The sequence below is a fragment of the Oncorhynchus kisutch genome, linkage group LG26 (assembly GCF_002021735.2).
Source record: "Oncorhynchus kisutch isolate 150728-3 linkage group LG26, Okis_V2, whole genome shotgun sequence".
Lineage (NCBI taxonomy): Eukaryota > Metazoa > Chordata > Actinopteri > Salmoniformes > Salmonidae > Oncorhynchus > Oncorhynchus kisutch.
Genome location: NC_034199.2, coordinates 21,466,572 through 21,484,617, shown reverse-complemented (window position 1 = coordinate 21,484,617; position 18,046 = coordinate 21,466,572). Strand labels below are relative to the sequence as shown.

The following is an 18,046-nucleotide window of genomic DNA, read 5'->3' as shown; positions in this document are numbered from 1 at the left end:
TTTATTAACTTATGGGCTTTTCTTTAAAAAAAATTTTGTCAAAAGCCTGGCAATTGCCGGCTAATGGAAACCGTGACACACACACGAACAGAATAACAGAGATCTTTCTCCCCAGAACATTTTGCAAAGCAACACCAGTTATTTCAACAAAAGGAGCAAAATGGAGAAACAGAAAAGAAAGTTAAAAAGAAGAGAAACACAGTAAATAAAATAGAAACAGTAAAGAAAGTTAAAAAGAAGAGAAACACAGTAAATAAAATAGAAACAGTAAAGGAAGTTAAAAAGAAGAGAAACACAGTAAATAAAATAGAAACAGAAAAGGAAGTTAAAAAGAAGAGAAACACAGTAAATAAAATAGAAACAGAAAAGAAAGTTAAAAAGAAGAGAAACACAGTAAATAAAATAGAAACAGTAAAGAAAGTTAAAAAGAAGAGAAACACAGTAAATAAAATAGAAACAGTAAAGAAAGTTAAAAAGAAGAGAAACACAGTAAATAAAATAGAAACAGAAAAGAAAGTTAAAAAGAAGAGAAACACAGTAAATAAAATAGAAACAGAAAAGGTCCATTTGATATTGTTACACAGTACGATTTCACTGTGTAGAAGAGACGGACATTCAAATACAGAATTTCTCCTTTTGTTCAGTGAGAGTTTACCTTTTGGATTCAAGTATTTTCACATGAAGAGTAGAGTAGTATAAAGTAGGGTAGTGGGGTAGAATAGATTATCATAGTAAAGTAAAGTAGACTAGAGTAGATTAGTAGAGTAGATTAATAGAGTAGTTGAGTAGAATAGAGTATATTAGTAGAGTAGAATAGAGTATAGTAGTAGAATAGAGTAGAGTAGATTAGATTAGTAGAGCAGAATAGAGTAGAATAGAGTATAGTAGTAGAATAAAGTAGAGTAGATTAGTAGAGTAGAATAGATTCGTAGAGTAGATTCGTAGAGTAGAGTAGATTAGTAGAGTAGAATACAGTAGATTAGTAGAGTAGAATACAGTATAGTAGTAGAATAGAGTAGATTAGTAGAGTAGACTAAATTAGTAGAGTAGAAGAAGAGTAGTAGAGTAGTAGAGTAGAAGAATAGAGTAGATTAGTATAGTAGTAGAGTAGAATAGAGTATACTATTAGAGTAGAAGAATAGAGTATAGTAGTAGAGTAGAAGAATAGAGTAGATTAGTATTGTAGTAGAGTAGAATAGAGTATAGTAGTAGAGTAGAATAGAGTATAGTAGTAGAGTAGAAGAATAGAGTAGATTAGTATAGAGTATACTATTAGAGTAGAAGAATAGAGTATAGCAGTAGAGTAGAATATTAGAGTATAGAGTAGTAGAATAGAGTATAGTAGCAGAGTAGAAGAATAGAGTAGTAGAATAGAGTATAGTAGAGTAGAATATAGTTTGGAGTAGTAGAATAGTGTAGTAGAGTAAAGTAGAGTAGAATAAAGTAGCAGAAGAGTAGAGTAATAGAGTAGAATAGAGTAGTAAAGTAGTAGAATAGAATAGCAGAGTAGTAGAGTAGTGGTGTGGACTGGGATCAGGACCAGACTGAAATAGAACTATGACAGGACCAATTGGAGGCAACTTGGAGGTCAAAGGCGTCCGCATGCTTCCCAGCCGAAACAGTTCGTAAGAGTTTGTGCATATATTATGATGACATTTTTATCCTTTTGGACTTCGGGAAGAGTTTTTGCAGCTGTTCAGGGACACAAGCCGAAGTCGGTAGCCGAAGTCGGTGATTGGTCACCAGTAGGGATTCTTCAATAAAGTCTTTGTTGTCATTTATTTTTTTATTTAACCAGGCAAGTCAGTTAAGAACAAATTCTTATTTTCAATGACGGCCTAGAAACAGTGGGTTAACTGCCTGTTCAGGGGCAGAACGACAGATTTGTACCTTGTCAGCTCGGGGGTTTGAACTTGCAACCTTCCGGTTACTAGTCCAATGCCCTAACCACTAGGCTACCCTGCCGCCCCATTCAACGTGACAACTCATTTTCATGCACATTTTTTCATTGATAAATACTGCACCAAACATCTTAGTTAGATGTAAATTGCGCATCTAAGATCTCATCGGCAAAAGCGTCAAAATTTCACGACTTCTTAGATTAATTCTGACTATTTTGAGGAATTGAATGCTGGCTACGGCATCTCAAAATGGACATACATTTTGTGTTGATTTTTCAAGTGAAAGTCTTAAGGGAGTATGCAAGCACACTCGTTACATTCTCGGCAAGGCGCCAGCCGAACTGAAGCATGTGGAAGCCTCAAATCGTATCCGCTTCCGAATGGCTGACAATGCACATGGTAAATGTTTCATGTTCGAGGAGTATGTGAGAATTAGTGAGCATTTGTGTATGCATTGTTTATGAGTGGAACACAAATCCATATTATTTGTAGGTTTAGGTCACATTTTGGTCTCTGTGTGTGTGCACATCGTTGTGTATGCTCACACATCAGCCTGTGTTTGTGTGTGTGTCTGTCTGTCTGTGTCACACAGAGGTCTCTGGCCCTGGTGGGTAGTAGGCAAAGCCAGCCCGAGTTTACGGAGCACGTAGAGGCTGAGGGTGCGGAGGTCTGCCCCACCCCCATCAGTCCAGTGGAACAATACCAGTTTGTGTGGGAAGAACTCAGACCTGTGGAGTGTTCGGGGCCCTGGAACCCCAAGGTGAAGGTGGGAGGAGCTCTTCCGTGTGGAGGAGGGGCCAGAAGGGCGAGAGGACACGGGGGTCAACTCTGCTACACTGCTCTGCAACAGCTTGTCAATGTCCTGGAGAGAGGGAAGGAGGGGATAGAGAGAGGAAGTAGTAAGACCTACTGAAAATACCCTGGTCTGTTTCATGTTCAATTCACATTCAGGTGATCAGCATGCAATAAAAATGAAAGATTAACATACATGCTGTACCATTTTCCAACACCAGAGGTCAAAAGTATACTGATGTGCCCTGGGGATTTTATTCAATCAAATGTATTCAATAATAATCATCAATGCCAATGTTTTCATTGATGTTAATACCAGTTGATGGTATTTAACCTTATCTCCATGTTTAAGATACCAAATATATTTATTTGCACAAAATGCATGTGTGGCATTGCCTCTGAAACCTGTGTTGACACGGACAGCATGTGAGTGATCCAATAAAAATAAATGTACCTTTTATTATTATTATTATTTATGTATTTAATCTTTATTTAACGAGGCAAGTCAGTTAAGAACAAATTAGGCTACCTAAGAGCATCTCTCAGCAGGACAGAAGGAAAGCCAGAAAATGCCTCTGTATCCCAAGTGAGTTTACAATACAGTACCAGCCCAAGACAGTCACCCTGATCTTCCAGGCTAACCACCCTAAAGCACTCGAAGAGAATCATCAGAGAATCATCACACATAAACCACCCAGAAGGCCCCATGCGTTTCATTCCATGGTTGTGATTTGTCCAAAACCAGCTAGCAGTGAAGAGCCTCTAGCAGGAAATGAAATGTCCCCAATCACAAAGCGTAAACCATCACCCACCAAGATGTACCCCACAGTTACCGTAACAGCCCTCACCATCTGAGGGGGCGTGGTCTAGGGGCTGGCTGAGAAGGTGGTTAGGGTTGTGTGACATCATGGAGTCATAAGTCCTGGCAGCTCGCACCCCTTCACCTCCTCTTTCCCCCTCACAGGTCCTAGCAGGGCAAAGCATGTCGCTCTCACTGCCTCCACCACCAGCAACAGGACTGGGGTCCGGGCCCGTGGCCGGGGATACACTCCCCTCATGCACACCATCAGCCCTCACCCTCTGTGGGCAAACAGTAAGGAGGAGGCGGCTCCGAATGAACCACTGCACTGTAACTTACACGATGATAGCCCTTCAACTTCCCAGCGTACTGCTAGCAATAATCTGTCTGTTGTCACGGAAGATTAGTCTAGCGTCGGTGTGTTAGCATTTGGATGGAATAACACATCAAAGTACATTTTACACATGAATATACAATACATACTGTGCTACATTTGAATAGCATCCATAGGGGAACATGATGAGAATGACAGGCTGAGTATGGTACTGGGTGAGGTTGTAAGGCTAGTGATAGGTTAACAGAAGGCTAGTGATAGGTTAATAAGGTTATGAAATCAGTGATTAGAGCTTGTTATCAGCTTGATCAGCAGTAGCATATTTAGCCGTATGAATGTCAGTATTGTCTGGCACTTGAGTTCAATTGTTTGACATAGAAATGGAAGCCCTGGATGGGAACACTATTGTGATTGACGTTGGAAAGTTGGGGGCTAAATGTTGAAACTGATGTAACTCCATGACGGTGGAACACTGACGTGACATTGACGAAAGTGTTTAAAAAGAGTCACCTCCTCCTCCTCTTCTGCAGTCTCTCGGCCAATCAGAAACTCAATCTGCTGTTGGACTGAGTGAGCACGAAGATGGTGGATAGCTCCACGGTAAGGCACGAGCGATTGGACTGCCATTGCCATTGCCCAGGGTGATGGGGTCAGAGGGCGGAGGGAGACAGAGGGAGGGGTGGGGTGAGGAGAAAGATAGAGACAGACAGGAGAGATTGAAGGGGGGCGATTAGGAAGCAAGGCAGAGGCAGAGAGGGAAGAGAAAAGTAGAAAGGAATCAGTCAGATTTAGCTACAGATCTGAAAGCATTGGATAGGTATAAGCAATGTGATATTTGCTTCACCTTGCCTTCTGATAGGCTTGGTGGAATCTTTGCCACATTTCTCACATCTATGCAATTGTGACAGGAAGTAGTAATAATAGGTGGTGAAAGGTGGAGGAGTTTTAGCAATACAGTGTGGGTTAACAGAGGGTCAATCTACACTGAACAAAAATATAAACGCAACATGTAAAGTGTTGGTCCCATGTTTCATGACCTGAAATACACATTTTCCATACGCACAGAAACCTTATTTCTCTCAGATTTTATGCAAAAATGTGTTCACATCCCTATTAGTGAGCATTTCTCCTTTGTCAAGATAATCCATCCACCTGGCAGGTGTGGCATATCAAGAAACTGATTAAGCAGCATGATCATTGCATAGGTGCACCTTGTGCTGGGGACAATAAAAGGCCCTTTAAAATGTGCAGTTTTGTCAAACACCACAATGCCACAGACGTCTCAAGTTTTAAGGGAGCATGCAATTGGCATGCTGACTGCAGGAATGTCCACCAGAGCTGTTGCCAGAAAATTGCATGTTCATTTCTCTACCATAAGCTGCCTCTAACATGGTTTTAGAGAATTTGGCAGTACATCTAACCAGCCTCACAATCGCAGACCACGTGTAACCAAGCCAGACCAGGAGTTTCACATCTGGCTTCTTCAACTGTGGGATTGTCTGAGACCAGCCACCCGGACAGCTGATGAAACTGTGGGTTTGGACAACTGAATTTCTGCACAAACTGTCAGAAAGGGAAGCTCATCTGCGTGCTGGTCGTTCTCATCAGGGTCTTGACCTAACTGTAGTTCGGCATCCTAACCAACTTCAGTGGGCAAATGCTCAACTTCGATGGCCACTGACATGCTGGAGAAGTTTTCACTGATTAATCCAAGGTTTCAACTGTAGTGGGCAGATGGCAGACAGCGTGTACGGCGTCATGTGAGTGAGCAGTTTGCTGATGTCAACGTTGTAAACAGAGTGCCCTATGGTGGCGGTGGGGTTTTGGTATAGACAAGCATAAGCTACGGACAATGAACATAATTGCATTTTATCAATGGCAATTTGAATGCACAGAGATACCGTAACGAGATCCTGAGGCCCATTGTCGTGCCATTCATCTGCCGCCATCGCCTCATGTTTCAGCATGATGATGCACAGCCACATGTCGTAAGGATCTGTACACAATTCCTGGAAGGTGAAAATGTCCCAGTTCTTCCATGGCCTGCATCCTCACCAGACATGTCACCCTGAAACATGTTTGGAATGCGCTGGATCGACGTGTACGACAGCGTGTTCTAATTCCCGCCAATATCCAACAACCTCGCATAGACATGGAAGAGAAGTGGGATAACAATCCACAGGCCACAATAAAAAGCCTGATCAACTCAATGCTAAGGAGATGTGTTGTGCTGCAGGAGCCAAATAGTGGTCACACCAGAGAGGAAGTGGAACAGAACATCAGTCTAACTTTATTTTAAGGTATCTGTGACCAACAGATGCATATCTGAATTCCCAGGCATGTGAAATCCATAGATTAGGGCCTAATAAATTAATTTCAATTGAATGATTTCCTTATAAATTAGAGTTTTAGTACCATGAGTTGTCTGGCAGAGGGAGCTATACCTGGACACCTTTTGGTGATTTTACAGGTAGGTCTACAGTACTTATCTACTGGCCATATTGTTTCCGAAGGCGAATAACCCTTTAATTCACTGGTACACTCTTATTTATGTGGTCAAGTTGCGGTCCTTCCTACCTGTGCACGTTCGGTGGCGGTGGGCCACAGGGTCCTGCAGAGGACCTTCTTGACCACATCAGGCAGCAGGCTGATCGTGATGAGAAGGATGATGCCAAGCCAGGCCGGACCGCTGGACAACATCTGCATGAACACATAGTACATTCTCTGGTAGTTCAGGAAGGGCCTAGAAGGAGAGATGACATCTAGTTATTTTATTTCTGTTAAAGTGATACTAATAATGTACAGCGTAAGAATCAGTTAGTTGTAAGAATGAGAGGCGTACCAGATGATGCCTCCCCAGAGCAGTGAGAAGATGACATAGAAAAGCAGGGAGCCCCAGACGACAAAGTGGTTGATCCAGGTCCAGTGGTGTGTGTCCAAGGCAAGCTGCAACACACAGGATACACACACATTATCAATCGCCACAACTGCAGGGCACACAGCTCTAACGACCGATGAGCAAGTCTACTGGATCAATTTTCTCTCACACACAGGCTATTCACACGTGCAAAGGGATTATGGAATCCACTATTATCAGATTCAAAAAACTCTCACATACACTAACCCACCTTGAGCGTGACAGTAAACACCAGCACAGTGAAGACGAGAGTCCCGAAGGTCCAGTTTCCAAACATCTAGAGAACAGAGAGAGGAGGAACAGTCTGCTACAGTACATCATCACGCTGCATTTCATCCTTTATCTACATACAGAATCCCATTGAGATAAAATATCTGTTTTCCAGGGAGACATCGGTTGAAACCATTGAGTTCTTTAAAACCATTATTCAACACAGAGCACCATCTATAATTACTGTATTACAACCCTAAACCCTGTAATGTTTGACACTTAAACAAGCAATGCCAATTTCACCTGCATTTTAGTGCTGGGACTAGCAACGGACTTTCTGGGTAAGTCTCTAAGAGCTTTGCACACCTGGATTGTACAATATTTGCCCATTATTCTTTTCAAAATTCTTCCAGCTCTGTCAAATTGGTCATTAATCATTGCTAGACTGCCATTTTGTAGCCATATATTTTGAAGCAGATTCAAGAACAAACTGTAACTCGGTCACTCAGGAACATTCACAATCTTCTTGGTAAGCAACTGCAGTATATATTTTCCTTGCTGTATCTGCCTGGCCGGCACCTCTCTCTCCACTGGGATTCTCTGCCTCTGACCCTATTACGGGGGCTGAGTCACTAGCTTACTAGTGCTCTTCCATGCCGTCCCTAGGAGGGGTGCGTCTCGAGTGGGTTGAGTCACAGAGGTGATCTTCCTGTCCAGTTTTGTGCCTTCTTGGACTTGTGCGGTGGAGATCTTTGTGGGCTATACTCAGCCTTGTCTCAGGATAGTAAGTTGGTGGTCTGTTGATATCCCTCTAGTGGTGTGGGGGCTGTGCTTTGGCAAAGTGGCTGGGGTTATATCATACCTGGTTGGCCCTGTCCGGGGGTATCGTCGGACAGGCCACAGTGTCCCCCGACCCACCGGTCTCAATCTCCAACATCTATGCTGCCATAGTCTGTGCCGGGGGGCTAGGATCAGTCTGTTATATCTGGTGGGCCTACTGTTTGACTCTCTCTCTACCGCACCGGCTGTCTCAACCTCAATGCTCGACTATTAAAAGCCAACTGACATTCACTCCCGAGGTGCTGACCTGTTACACCCTCTACAACCACTGTTTATTATTTGACCCTGCTGGTCATCTATGATGGTTTGAACATCTTGAAGAACAATCTGGCATTAAATGGCCATGTAGTCTTATAAATCTCCACCCGGCACAGCCAGAAGAGGACTGGCCACCCCTCAGAGCCTGGTTCCTCTCTAGGTTTCTTCCTAGGTTCCCGCCTTTCTAGGGAGTTTTTCCTAGCCACCGCGCTTCTACATCTGCATTGCTTGCTGTTTAGGGTTTTAGGCTGGGATTCTGTATAGCACTTTGTGACATCTGCTGATGTAAAAAGGGATTTGTAAATCAATTTGATAGATTGATTGATATGTGGCCTTGTGTTGTACGTTATTGTCCTGCTGAAAGGTGAATTATTCTTCCATTGTTTGGTGGAAAGCAGACAACCAGGTTTTCCTGTGCTTAGGTCCATTTGGTTTCATTTTATCCTGAAAAACTCCAGTCCTTGCCAATGACAAGCATAGCCATAACATGATGCAGCCACCAACAGGGGGGCAGGTAGCCTAGTGGTTAAGAGCATTGGGCTATTAATAGAGGCAGCAAGGTAGAAAAATATGCTGTTCTGCCCTTGAGCTAGGCAATTAACCCCCAACAACTTCTCCCCAGGCACCGACGACATGGACGTTAATTAAGGCAGCCCCCTGCATCTCTCCGATTCAGAGGAGTTGGATTGCAGAAACCACATTGCGGTTGAATGCATTCAGTTGTGCAACTGACTAGGTATCTCCTTTCCCTTCCCCCATGCCAGAAAATGTGGAGAGTGACACCTAGCAATATGTAGGAATTGCCCCAAACATAACACTTGGTATTTAGGATAAAAAGTTAATTTCTTTGCCCCATTGGCCTCCTAATGAAAACCCTGACCGGTTTCCGTTCTCTCCGGCAACTCAGTTAAGGAAGGACTCCTGTATCTTTGTAGTGACTGGGTGTATTGATACACCATCCAAAGTGTAATTAATAGATTGTGTGGGGTACAGAGATGGTGTAGTCATTAAAACATCATTTTAACCCCTATTATTGCACACAGTGTGAGCCAATGCAATTTATTATGTGATTTGTTAAGCACGTTTTTATTACTGCACCTATTTAGGCCATCTAAGGTGGTGAATACTTATGCAACTAAAAAATGTGTAATATTTGATTAATTTGACATGGACTATTTTGTGTAGATCAGTGACAAAACATCCCAATGAAATCCATTTCAATCCCACTTCGTAAGGCAACAAAAGAATCCAAGGGAAGTGACTACTTATGACACTGTATATATTGTGATTCGATAATGCAATTTTATTTTGCGATTTGATGTTCCAAACATATTGCTCTGTATGTGTCTGCTGCAGAGAGACAAGAGAAAGCATGAGAACGTTTGTTGGGATTAGTTATGGGAATAACAGTGCTGAAAACATGTTGGCTCATTATTTAAAAGATGGAGAACAAGCCATAGGATGAAAAATACCGGAGTTTTGACTATTGCTATCTTACGCTACAAGGCAACAAAAAAAAACATGCATATAAACATACACACTCAAAAGTTTGGACACACCTACTCATTCAAGGGTTTTTCTTTATTTTGACTATTTTCTACATTGTACAATAATAGTGAAGACACCAAAACTATGAATTAACACATATGGAATAATGTATTAATCAAAAAAAGTGTTCAATTATAATATATTTGAGATTTTTCTAAGTAGCCACCTTTTGTTTTGATGACAGCTTTGCACACTCTTGGTATTCTCTCAACCAGCTTCATGAGGTAGTCACCTGGAATGCATTTCAATTAACAGGTGTGCTTTGTCAAAAGTTAATAAATAAATAAATTCCACAAATGAATTCGTTTGAGTCAATCAGAAGATAGCCTGAAGGTCAGTCAATCCAGAACATTAAGAACTTTTAAAGTTTCTTTAAGTGCAGTCGCAAAAACCATCAAGCACTATGATGAAACTGGCTCTCATGAGGACCGCCACAGGAAAGGAAGACCTAGAGTTACATCTGCTGCAGAGGATAAGTTCAGTAGAGTTACCAGCCTCAGAAATTGCAGCCCAAATAAATGCTTCACTGAGTTCAAGTAACAGACACATCTCAACATGGTCGAATTGCTGCAAAGAAACCACTACTAAAGAACACCAATAAGAAGAAGATACTCGCAGGGCCAAAAAACAGGAGCAACAGACATTAGACCGGTGGAAATCTGTCCTTTGGTCTGATGAGTCCAAATTTGAGATTTTTGGTTTCAACCGCCATGTCTTTGTGAGACGCAGGGAAGTTGAAGGAATGATCTCCGCATGTGTAGTTCCCACCGTGACGCATGGAGATGTTGTGATGGTGCTTTGCTGGTGACACTGTCGGTGATTTATTTAGAATTCAAGGAACACGTAACCAGCATGGCTGTCACAGCATTCTGCAGCGATACACCATGCCATCTGGTTTGAGCTTAGTGGGACTAGCATTTGTTTTTCAACAGGACAATGACCCAACACACCTCCAGGCTGTGCAAGGGCAATTTGATCAAGATGGAAAGTAATTGAGTGCTGCAACAGATGACCTGGCCTCCACAATCACCGGACCTCAACCCGGTTGAGATGGTTTGGGATGAGTTGGACCGCAGAGTGAAGTAAAAGCAGCATATGCTCAGCATATGTGGGAACTCCTTCAAGACGGTTGAAAAATAATTCCTGGTGAAGTTGGTGGAGAGAATGCCAAGAGTGTGCAAAGCTGTCATCAAGGCAAAGGGTGGCTACTTTGAAGAATCTAAAATATATTTTGATTTGTTTAACACTTTTTTGGTTACTACATGATTCCATATGTGTTATTTCAAAGTTTTGATGTCTTCACTATTATTCTACAATGTAGAAAATAGTAAAAATAGACAAAAACCCTTGAATGAGTAGGTGTCCAAATTTCTGACTGGTGCTGTATGCACGCATGCATAGAATTATTATTTTGGACGATATATATATATATATATATAAACACACACACACACACACACACACACACACACACACACACACACACACACACACACACACACACACACAGTTGAAGTCGGAAGTTTACATACACTTAGGTTGGCTTCATTAAAACTCGTTTTTCAACCACTCCACACATTTTTTGTTAACAAACTATAGTTTTAGCAAGTCACTTGGACATCTACTTTGTGCATGACACAAGTAATTTTTGCAACAATTGTTTACAGACAGATTATTTCACTGTATCACAATTCCACTGGGTCAGAAGTTTACATACACTAAGTTGACTATGCCTTTAAACAGCTTGGAAAATTCCAGAAAATTATGTCATGGCTTTAGATAGGCTAATTGACATAAGTTGAGTCAATTGGAGGTGTACCTGTGGATGTATTTCAAGGCCTACCTTCAAACTCAGTGCCTCTTTGCTTGACATCTGGGGAAAATCAAAAGAAATCAGCCAAGACCTCAGAAAAAAAGTTGTAGACCTCCACAAGTTGGGTTCATCCTTGGGAGCAATTTCCAAACGCCTGAAGGTACCACGTTAATTTGTACAAACAATAGTACACAAGTATACCATGGGACCACGCAGCCGTCATACCGTTCAGGAAGGAGAGGCGTTCTGTCTCCTAGAGATGAACATACTTTGGTGCGAAAAGTGCAAATCAATCCCAGAACAACAGCAATGGACCTTGTGGAGGAAGCAGGTACAAAAGTGTCTATATCCACAGTAAAACGAGTCCTATATCGACATAAGCTGAAAGTCCACTCAGCAAGGAAGAAGCCACTGCTCAAAAACCGCCATAAAAAAGCTAGACTACGGTTTGCAACTGCACATGGGGACAAAGATTGTACTTTTTGGAGAAATGTCCTCTGGTCTGATGAAGCAAAAATAGAACTGTTTGGCCATAATGACCATTGTTATGTTTGGAGGAAAAAGGGGGAAGCTTGCAAGCCGAAGAACACTATCCCAACCGTGAAGCACGGGGGTGGCAGCATCATGTTGTGGGGGTGTTTTGTTGCAGGAGGGGCTGGTGCACTTCACAAAATAGATGGCATCATGAGGCAGGAAAATTAGGTGGATATATTGAAGCAACATCTCAAGAGGAAGTTAAACCTTGGTCGCAAATGGGTCTTCCAAATGTACAATGACCCCAAGCATACTTCCAAAGTTGTGGAAAAGGGCTTAAGGACAACAAAGTCAAGGTATTGGAGTGGCAATCCTAAAGCCCTGACCTAAATACTATAGAACATGTGTGGTCTTCTTGTGACTTCGTCCACATCTTGTTACGTTACAGCCTTTTCTAAAATGGATTAAATTGTTGTTTTCACAATACCCAATTATGAGAAAAAAAAACTGAAATATCACATTTACATAACTATTTCAGACCCTTTACTCAGTACTTTGTTGAAGCACCTTTGAAAACAGCGATTACAGAATCAAGTCTTCTTGGGTATGATCCTACAAGCTTGGCACACCTGTTTTTGGGGAGTTTCTCCCATTTTTCTCTGCAGATCCTCTCAAACTCTGTCAGGTTGGATGGGGAGCATTGCTGCACAGCTATTTTCAGGTCTCTCCAGAGATGTTCGATCGAGTACAAGTCCGGGCTCTGGCTGGGCCACTCAAGGACATTGAGACTTATCCTGAAGCCACTCCTGCGCTGTTTTGGCTGTGTGCTTAAGGTTGTTGTCCTGTTGGAGAGTTAACCTTCACCCCCGTCTGATTGTCCTGAGTGCTTTGGAGCAGGTTCTCATCAAAGATCTCTGTACTTTGCTCAGTTCATCTTTCCCTCGATCCTGACTAGTCTCCCAGTCCCCCAGTCCCTGCCACTGAAGAAAACACCCACAGCATGATGCTGCCACCACCATGCTTCACCGTAGGGATGGTGCCAGGTTTCCTCCAGACGTGACGCTTGGCATTCAGACCAAAGAGTTCAATCTTGGTTTCATCAGACCAGAGAATCTTGTTTCTCATGGTCTGAGAGTCTTTAGGTGCCTTTTAGCAAACTCAAAGCGGGCTGTCATGTGCCTTTTACTGAGGAGTGGCTTACGTCTACCATGAAGGCCTGATTGGTGGAGTGCTGCAGAGATGGTTATCTAGAGCTCTATCAGCGTGATTGCTCAGTTTGGCTGGGCGGTCAGCTCTCGGAAGAGTCTTGGTGGTTCCAAACTTCTTCCTTTTAAGAATGATGGAGGCCACTGTGTTCTTAGGGATCTTCAATGCTGCAGAGATGTTTTGGTACCCTTCCCCAGATCAATTTCGAGTCTCGTAGCAAAGGGTCTGAATATTATCAGGTTTTTTTATACATTTGCAAAAATGTATAAAAACCTGTTTTCGCTTTGTCGTTATGGGGTAATTGTGTATAGATTGCTGATATTTTTATTTATTTAATCCATTTTAGAATAAGGCTGTAACATAACAAAATGTGGAAAAAGTCAATGGGTCTGAATACTTTCCCAAGGCACTGTATGCATAATGACACCAATTATGGTAAATAACCTTGAAAGCAAAAGCAGGATGCAAAATATAGTGCTAAAAATAGAGCAAATCAACGCATTTGTTCCTTAGTCATCCCCCTCTCTGTGTGTGTGGTCTCTCCACACAGATGACTGTCAAAGCTGCCATCGGGAAGGATCAGGAGGAAGAGTGCGGGAGACAGGAAAGCAAGATGGATTGAGGGAGAGTCAGATGAAGAGAGGGAGAGTTTGGAGAGAAGGAGAACACCATAGAGAAAGAGATGGAGCAAGACGTAATCAGAGAGATCAAGAGAGATGTAGGAAGAGGTAGAGTGAGAAAGGATGTGTTTCATTAGCATAGTGGAGGAGTTGGAACCCCCATGTTGTCATCCCTGACTACCCCCTCCTCCTCCTCTCACTAGCCTAATCAACATAATCATGTCCCCACCCAAGGAGCTTGACAACTAGAAATGTATCTCTGTACAATAAATATATCTTCTACAAATACTAGACAATGTGAACATACATTGTTTGGGTGAAAGAGGGCACCTTCCTAGACAGTGCAGCTAGAATGAACAGCAGAGTGTCTGCTTTTTTGACAAAATGCATCGTCTATGATGTACAACTACTGAGCACATATGCACTCTCTCACACACACACACAGTTAAATACACTACCAACAGATAAAGGATAATGTGGGGGAGTGACTAGTGTATCTATATTAGTAGAGTGGAGCTAGTGAGGTCAGGTGTTGGACTGGGTAGATGCGCTCTAGAGATGTGGAACTAAACAACTACAGGCAGAATGAGGTGGATGTCGGAGGTGGGGATGGATGGATGTTTCGGAATGAAACGGTAAAGCTCAAAGCTAAACTCATAACTAAAAACCAACAGAAGCTAAAAGAACACGATAGATAAGAGAGACAGAGAGAGAGAGAGGGAGAGAGACAGGCTTACCATCTGTGTGTTGGTGGTCATAAGCTGAGGAACAGGAAGAAAAGTAAAATAAAGTAGAAGAAGAGAGGAGGAAGAAGAAGAGAAAATAAATCAGGACAAAGAGTAAATGGATTCCAGGATGTTTCAACTTAAAAAAAACAGGACCAAAGGCAATACAAAACAGTAATGACATAAATCAACAGTACAGAGAAAGATGCTATTGCAGTGTCCATATGAATGGAGTCCTGATGGTTGTCAAGCTAAAGAAGACCACTGTGTTTCCATCTGCACTCCGAACACAAATTAACCACAACCTGACCTTAACTTACCCATAGATAACCTGAACCTGACCACATTGTATTACTCCCGTTTCAACGTCTGGTGTTATGGGACAATCACATGTAGATGGATGGGTGTTCTATCAACCATCACTGTGAGTGAATCTCAAAATGGCACGCAGCTAATGGTCAATGCTTATGATTTGGGGTTTGGTCATCTGATCCTCGATCTGTGGTTAGGGGCAACATGTCAACTGGTCCTTGACAACAGCGCTCTGCCCCGGTTGCAGTGGAGACGGTTGCCAGGGCTCACCTGTCCGTTACTGGTGAAGGTGGTGTTGTCGAACAGGAAGTAGGCACCAAAGAAGAAGATACAGGCGTTGAACAAGCCCAGGCACGTCCAGTAGAGGAACACGGGCCAGCGCAGAAGAGCGTTCTTAGCTACGTCCCTGAGACGGAAAGAGAGCGGGAGATGGGGGGGAGGGGGAGAGAGCGAGGAGGGGAGATAAAGAGAGAATGTTTCAAACAAAAACAATATAATTGGTTCAAACCTTTTTTTCTGTGTGAGAATTATATTGTCTTTCAAAACAACTTTAGTGGGATGTTCCTCTGACCTGTACAGAGTGGGATCTCTCTTGAGCATCTCTATGCTGATGTGTTTCTCTATGAGGCTGTAGAGGAGGATGGGCAGCGAGGTGAAGCTGATGTTGTACAGCGTCAGGTAGGCTGTGTCGTACAGTGGCTGCACAGGGACACAAAGAGCACAGTCAGAAAGATACAGACCACACATGACAAAACAGGCAACCATGACGGGCAACCGTTATAGGCAACCGTCATTTTGGATGATTCTGAGCACCTACCTGCTGAGAGAATCCACAGAAGAACTGATAGAGGAACTGAGGGAAGATGAAGCACACATTCTGGAGAGCGAGAGAGTGAAAGTGGGAGAAACAAAGTGAGAAAGGGAGGACTAAACATTGTTTCCTCATTCAGCTGCTTGCAGCTTCGTGCCTCGACATTTGGCTAACCAATGGCTCTCTCTTCTGGGACAGGTACCAGGCTGAGGTCGTGTCAAAGTCCCAGGTTGTGTCATTCAATACTAAACCATTGAAATGTGTGCCCAGTAAATGCCCAGTATTGGTGTTAGTAGTAAAGCTCACCTTGTAGAAGAAGTACTGCACCAGCTCAGCGATGCGGATGTAGTAGAAGTGTCCGTGCACCAACAGCATCTTCTTCAGGTGTTTGAACTTTGGGATGGCGTAGTCACTGTTCCTCGCCGCCTGGCGCCCCTCCTTACCCATGATGCCTGAGAAGACAGAAAGGGATTGGTTGATTGATGGAAAACATTCATACTAATAGGTCTTTGTTAAATATCTTGTGTCTGTTTTGACACCAATGAGATGTCTGGGACCTAATGACTCCCACCAATCATAGAATATACAGTGCCTTGCGAAAGTTTTAGGCCCCCTTGAACTTTGTGACCTTTTGCCACATTTCAGGCTTCAAACAAAAAGATATAAAACTGTATTTTTTTGTGAAGAATCAACAACAAGTGGGACACAATCATGAAGTGGAACGACATTTATTGGATATTTCAAACGTTTTTAACAAATCAAAAACTGAAAAAATTGGGCGTGCAAAATTATTCAGTTAATACTTTGTAGCGCCACCTTTTGCTGCGATTACAGCTGTAAGTCGCTTGGGGTATGTCTCTATCAGTTTTGCACATCGAGAGACTGAAATTTTTTCCCATTCCTCCTTGCAAAACAGCTCGAGCTCAGTGAGGTTGGATGGAGAGCATTTGTGAACAGCAGTTTTCAGTTCTTTCCACAGATTCTCGATTGGATTCAGGTCTGGACTTTGACTTGGCCATTCTAACACCTGGATATATTTATTTTTGAACCATTCCATTGTAGATTTTGCTTTATGTTTTGGATCATTGTCTTGTTGGAAGACAAATCTCCGTCCCAGTCTCAGGTCTTTTGCAGACTCCATCAGGTTTTCTTCCAGAATGGTCCTGTATTTGGCTCCATCCATCTTCCCATCAATTTTAACCATCTTCCCTGTCCCTGCTGAAGAAAAGCAGGCCCAAACCATGATGCTGCCACCATGTTTGACAGTGGGGATGGTGTGTTCAGGGTGATGAGCTGTGTTGCTTTTACGCCAAACATAACGTTTTGCATTGTTGCCAAAATGTTCAATTTTGGTTTCATCTGACCAGAGCATCTTCTTCCACATGTTTGGTGTGTCTCCCAGGTGGCTTGTGGCAAACTTTAAACAACACATTTTATGGATATCTTTAAGAAATGGCTTTCTTCTTGCCACTCTTCCATAAAGGCCAGATTTGTGCAATATACGATTGTTGTCCTATGGACAGAGTCTCCCACCTCAGCTGTAGATCTCTGCAGTTCATCCAGAGTGATCATGGGCCTCTTGGCTGCATCTCTGATCAGTCTTCTCCTTGTATGAGCTGAAAGTTTAGAGGGACGGCCAGGTCTTGGTAGATTTGCAGTGGTCTGATACTCCTTCCATTTCAATATTGTCGCTTGCACAGTGCTCCTTGGGATGTTTAAAGCTTGGGAAATATTTTTGTATCCAAATCCGGCTTTAAACTTCTTCACAACAGTATCTCGGACCTGCCTGGTGTGTTCCTTGTTCTTCATGATGCTCTCTGCGCTTTTAACGGACCTCTGAGACTATCACAGTGCAGGTGCATTTATACGGAGACTTGATTACACACAGGTGGATTGTATTTATCATCATTAGTCATTTAGGTCAACATTGGATAATTCAGAGATCCTCACTGAACGTCTGGAGAGAGTTTGCTGCACTGAAAGTAAAGGGGCTGAATAATTTTGCATGCCCAATTTTTCAGTTTTTGATTTGTTAAAAAAGTTTGAAATATCCAATAAATGTCGTTCCACTTCATGATTGTGTCCCACTTTTTGTTGATTCTTCACAAAAAATACAGTTTTATATCTTTATGTTTGAAGCCTGAAATGTGGCAAAAGGTCGCAAAGTTCAAGGGGGCCGAATACTTTCGCAAGGCACTGTAAATGAGTGCTAGCTGATGGTTCCCACCAATCAGAGTAGACCCAAGAGCTTGCCAATCAGAGAGATGAGCTCACCAATGCCCACGTGTGCCTCGAGAATCATGCTGACATCGTTGGCTCCGTCACCGATAGCCAGAGTGATGGGGTGCTCCTTAGATGCCTTGATCAGCTTCACAATCTGGACAGACAACAGTCATACCACAACTCATTAAATACCAAAATAATACTGCTATATGGTACAGACTAAGATGCATTTTAAAAATCGCTTGACAGTTCACCTCTTCCCT

General features: G+C 42.6%; 1 protein-coding gene across 7 annotated transcripts in view; it reads right to left on the bottom strand.

Moving 5' to 3' along the window:
• Window positions 1-1,424: 1,424 nt before the first annotated feature.
• Window positions 1,425-18,046, bottom strand: part of LOC109871349 (probable phospholipid-transporting ATPase IH) — a 76,819-nt gene continuing 60,197 nt past the window's right edge. Inside the window, exons 21-31 of one of the 7 annotated variants that reach the window (XM_031805512.1) lie at window positions 17,835-17,937; window positions 15,867-16,012; window positions 15,567-15,626; window positions 15,321-15,448; window positions 15,020-15,155; window positions 14,450-14,473; window positions 6,955-7,020; window positions 6,669-6,772; window positions 6,404-6,569; window positions 3,527-3,773; window positions 1,425-2,763 (exon numbers count right to left, since the gene is read on the bottom strand). In XM_031805512.1, coding sequence (XP_031661372.1) covers window positions 2,756-2,763; window positions 3,527-3,773; window positions 6,404-6,569; window positions 6,669-6,772; window positions 6,955-7,020; window positions 14,450-14,473; window positions 15,020-15,155; window positions 15,321-15,448; window positions 15,567-15,626; window positions 15,867-16,012; window positions 17,835-17,937 — 1,188 coding nt within the window. In that variant the 3' untranslated portion in view covers window positions 1,425-2,755. Of the gene's footprint in view, window positions 2,764-3,526; window positions 3,774-4,336; window positions 4,447-6,403; window positions 6,570-6,668; window positions 6,773-6,954; window positions 7,021-14,449; window positions 14,474-15,019; window positions 15,156-15,320; window positions 15,449-15,566; window positions 15,627-15,866; window positions 16,013-17,834; window positions 17,938-18,046 lie in introns of those variants that run through there. The other 6 variants (XM_031805513.1, XM_031805514.1, XM_020462199.2 and 3 more) reach the window with 6 other exon arrangements.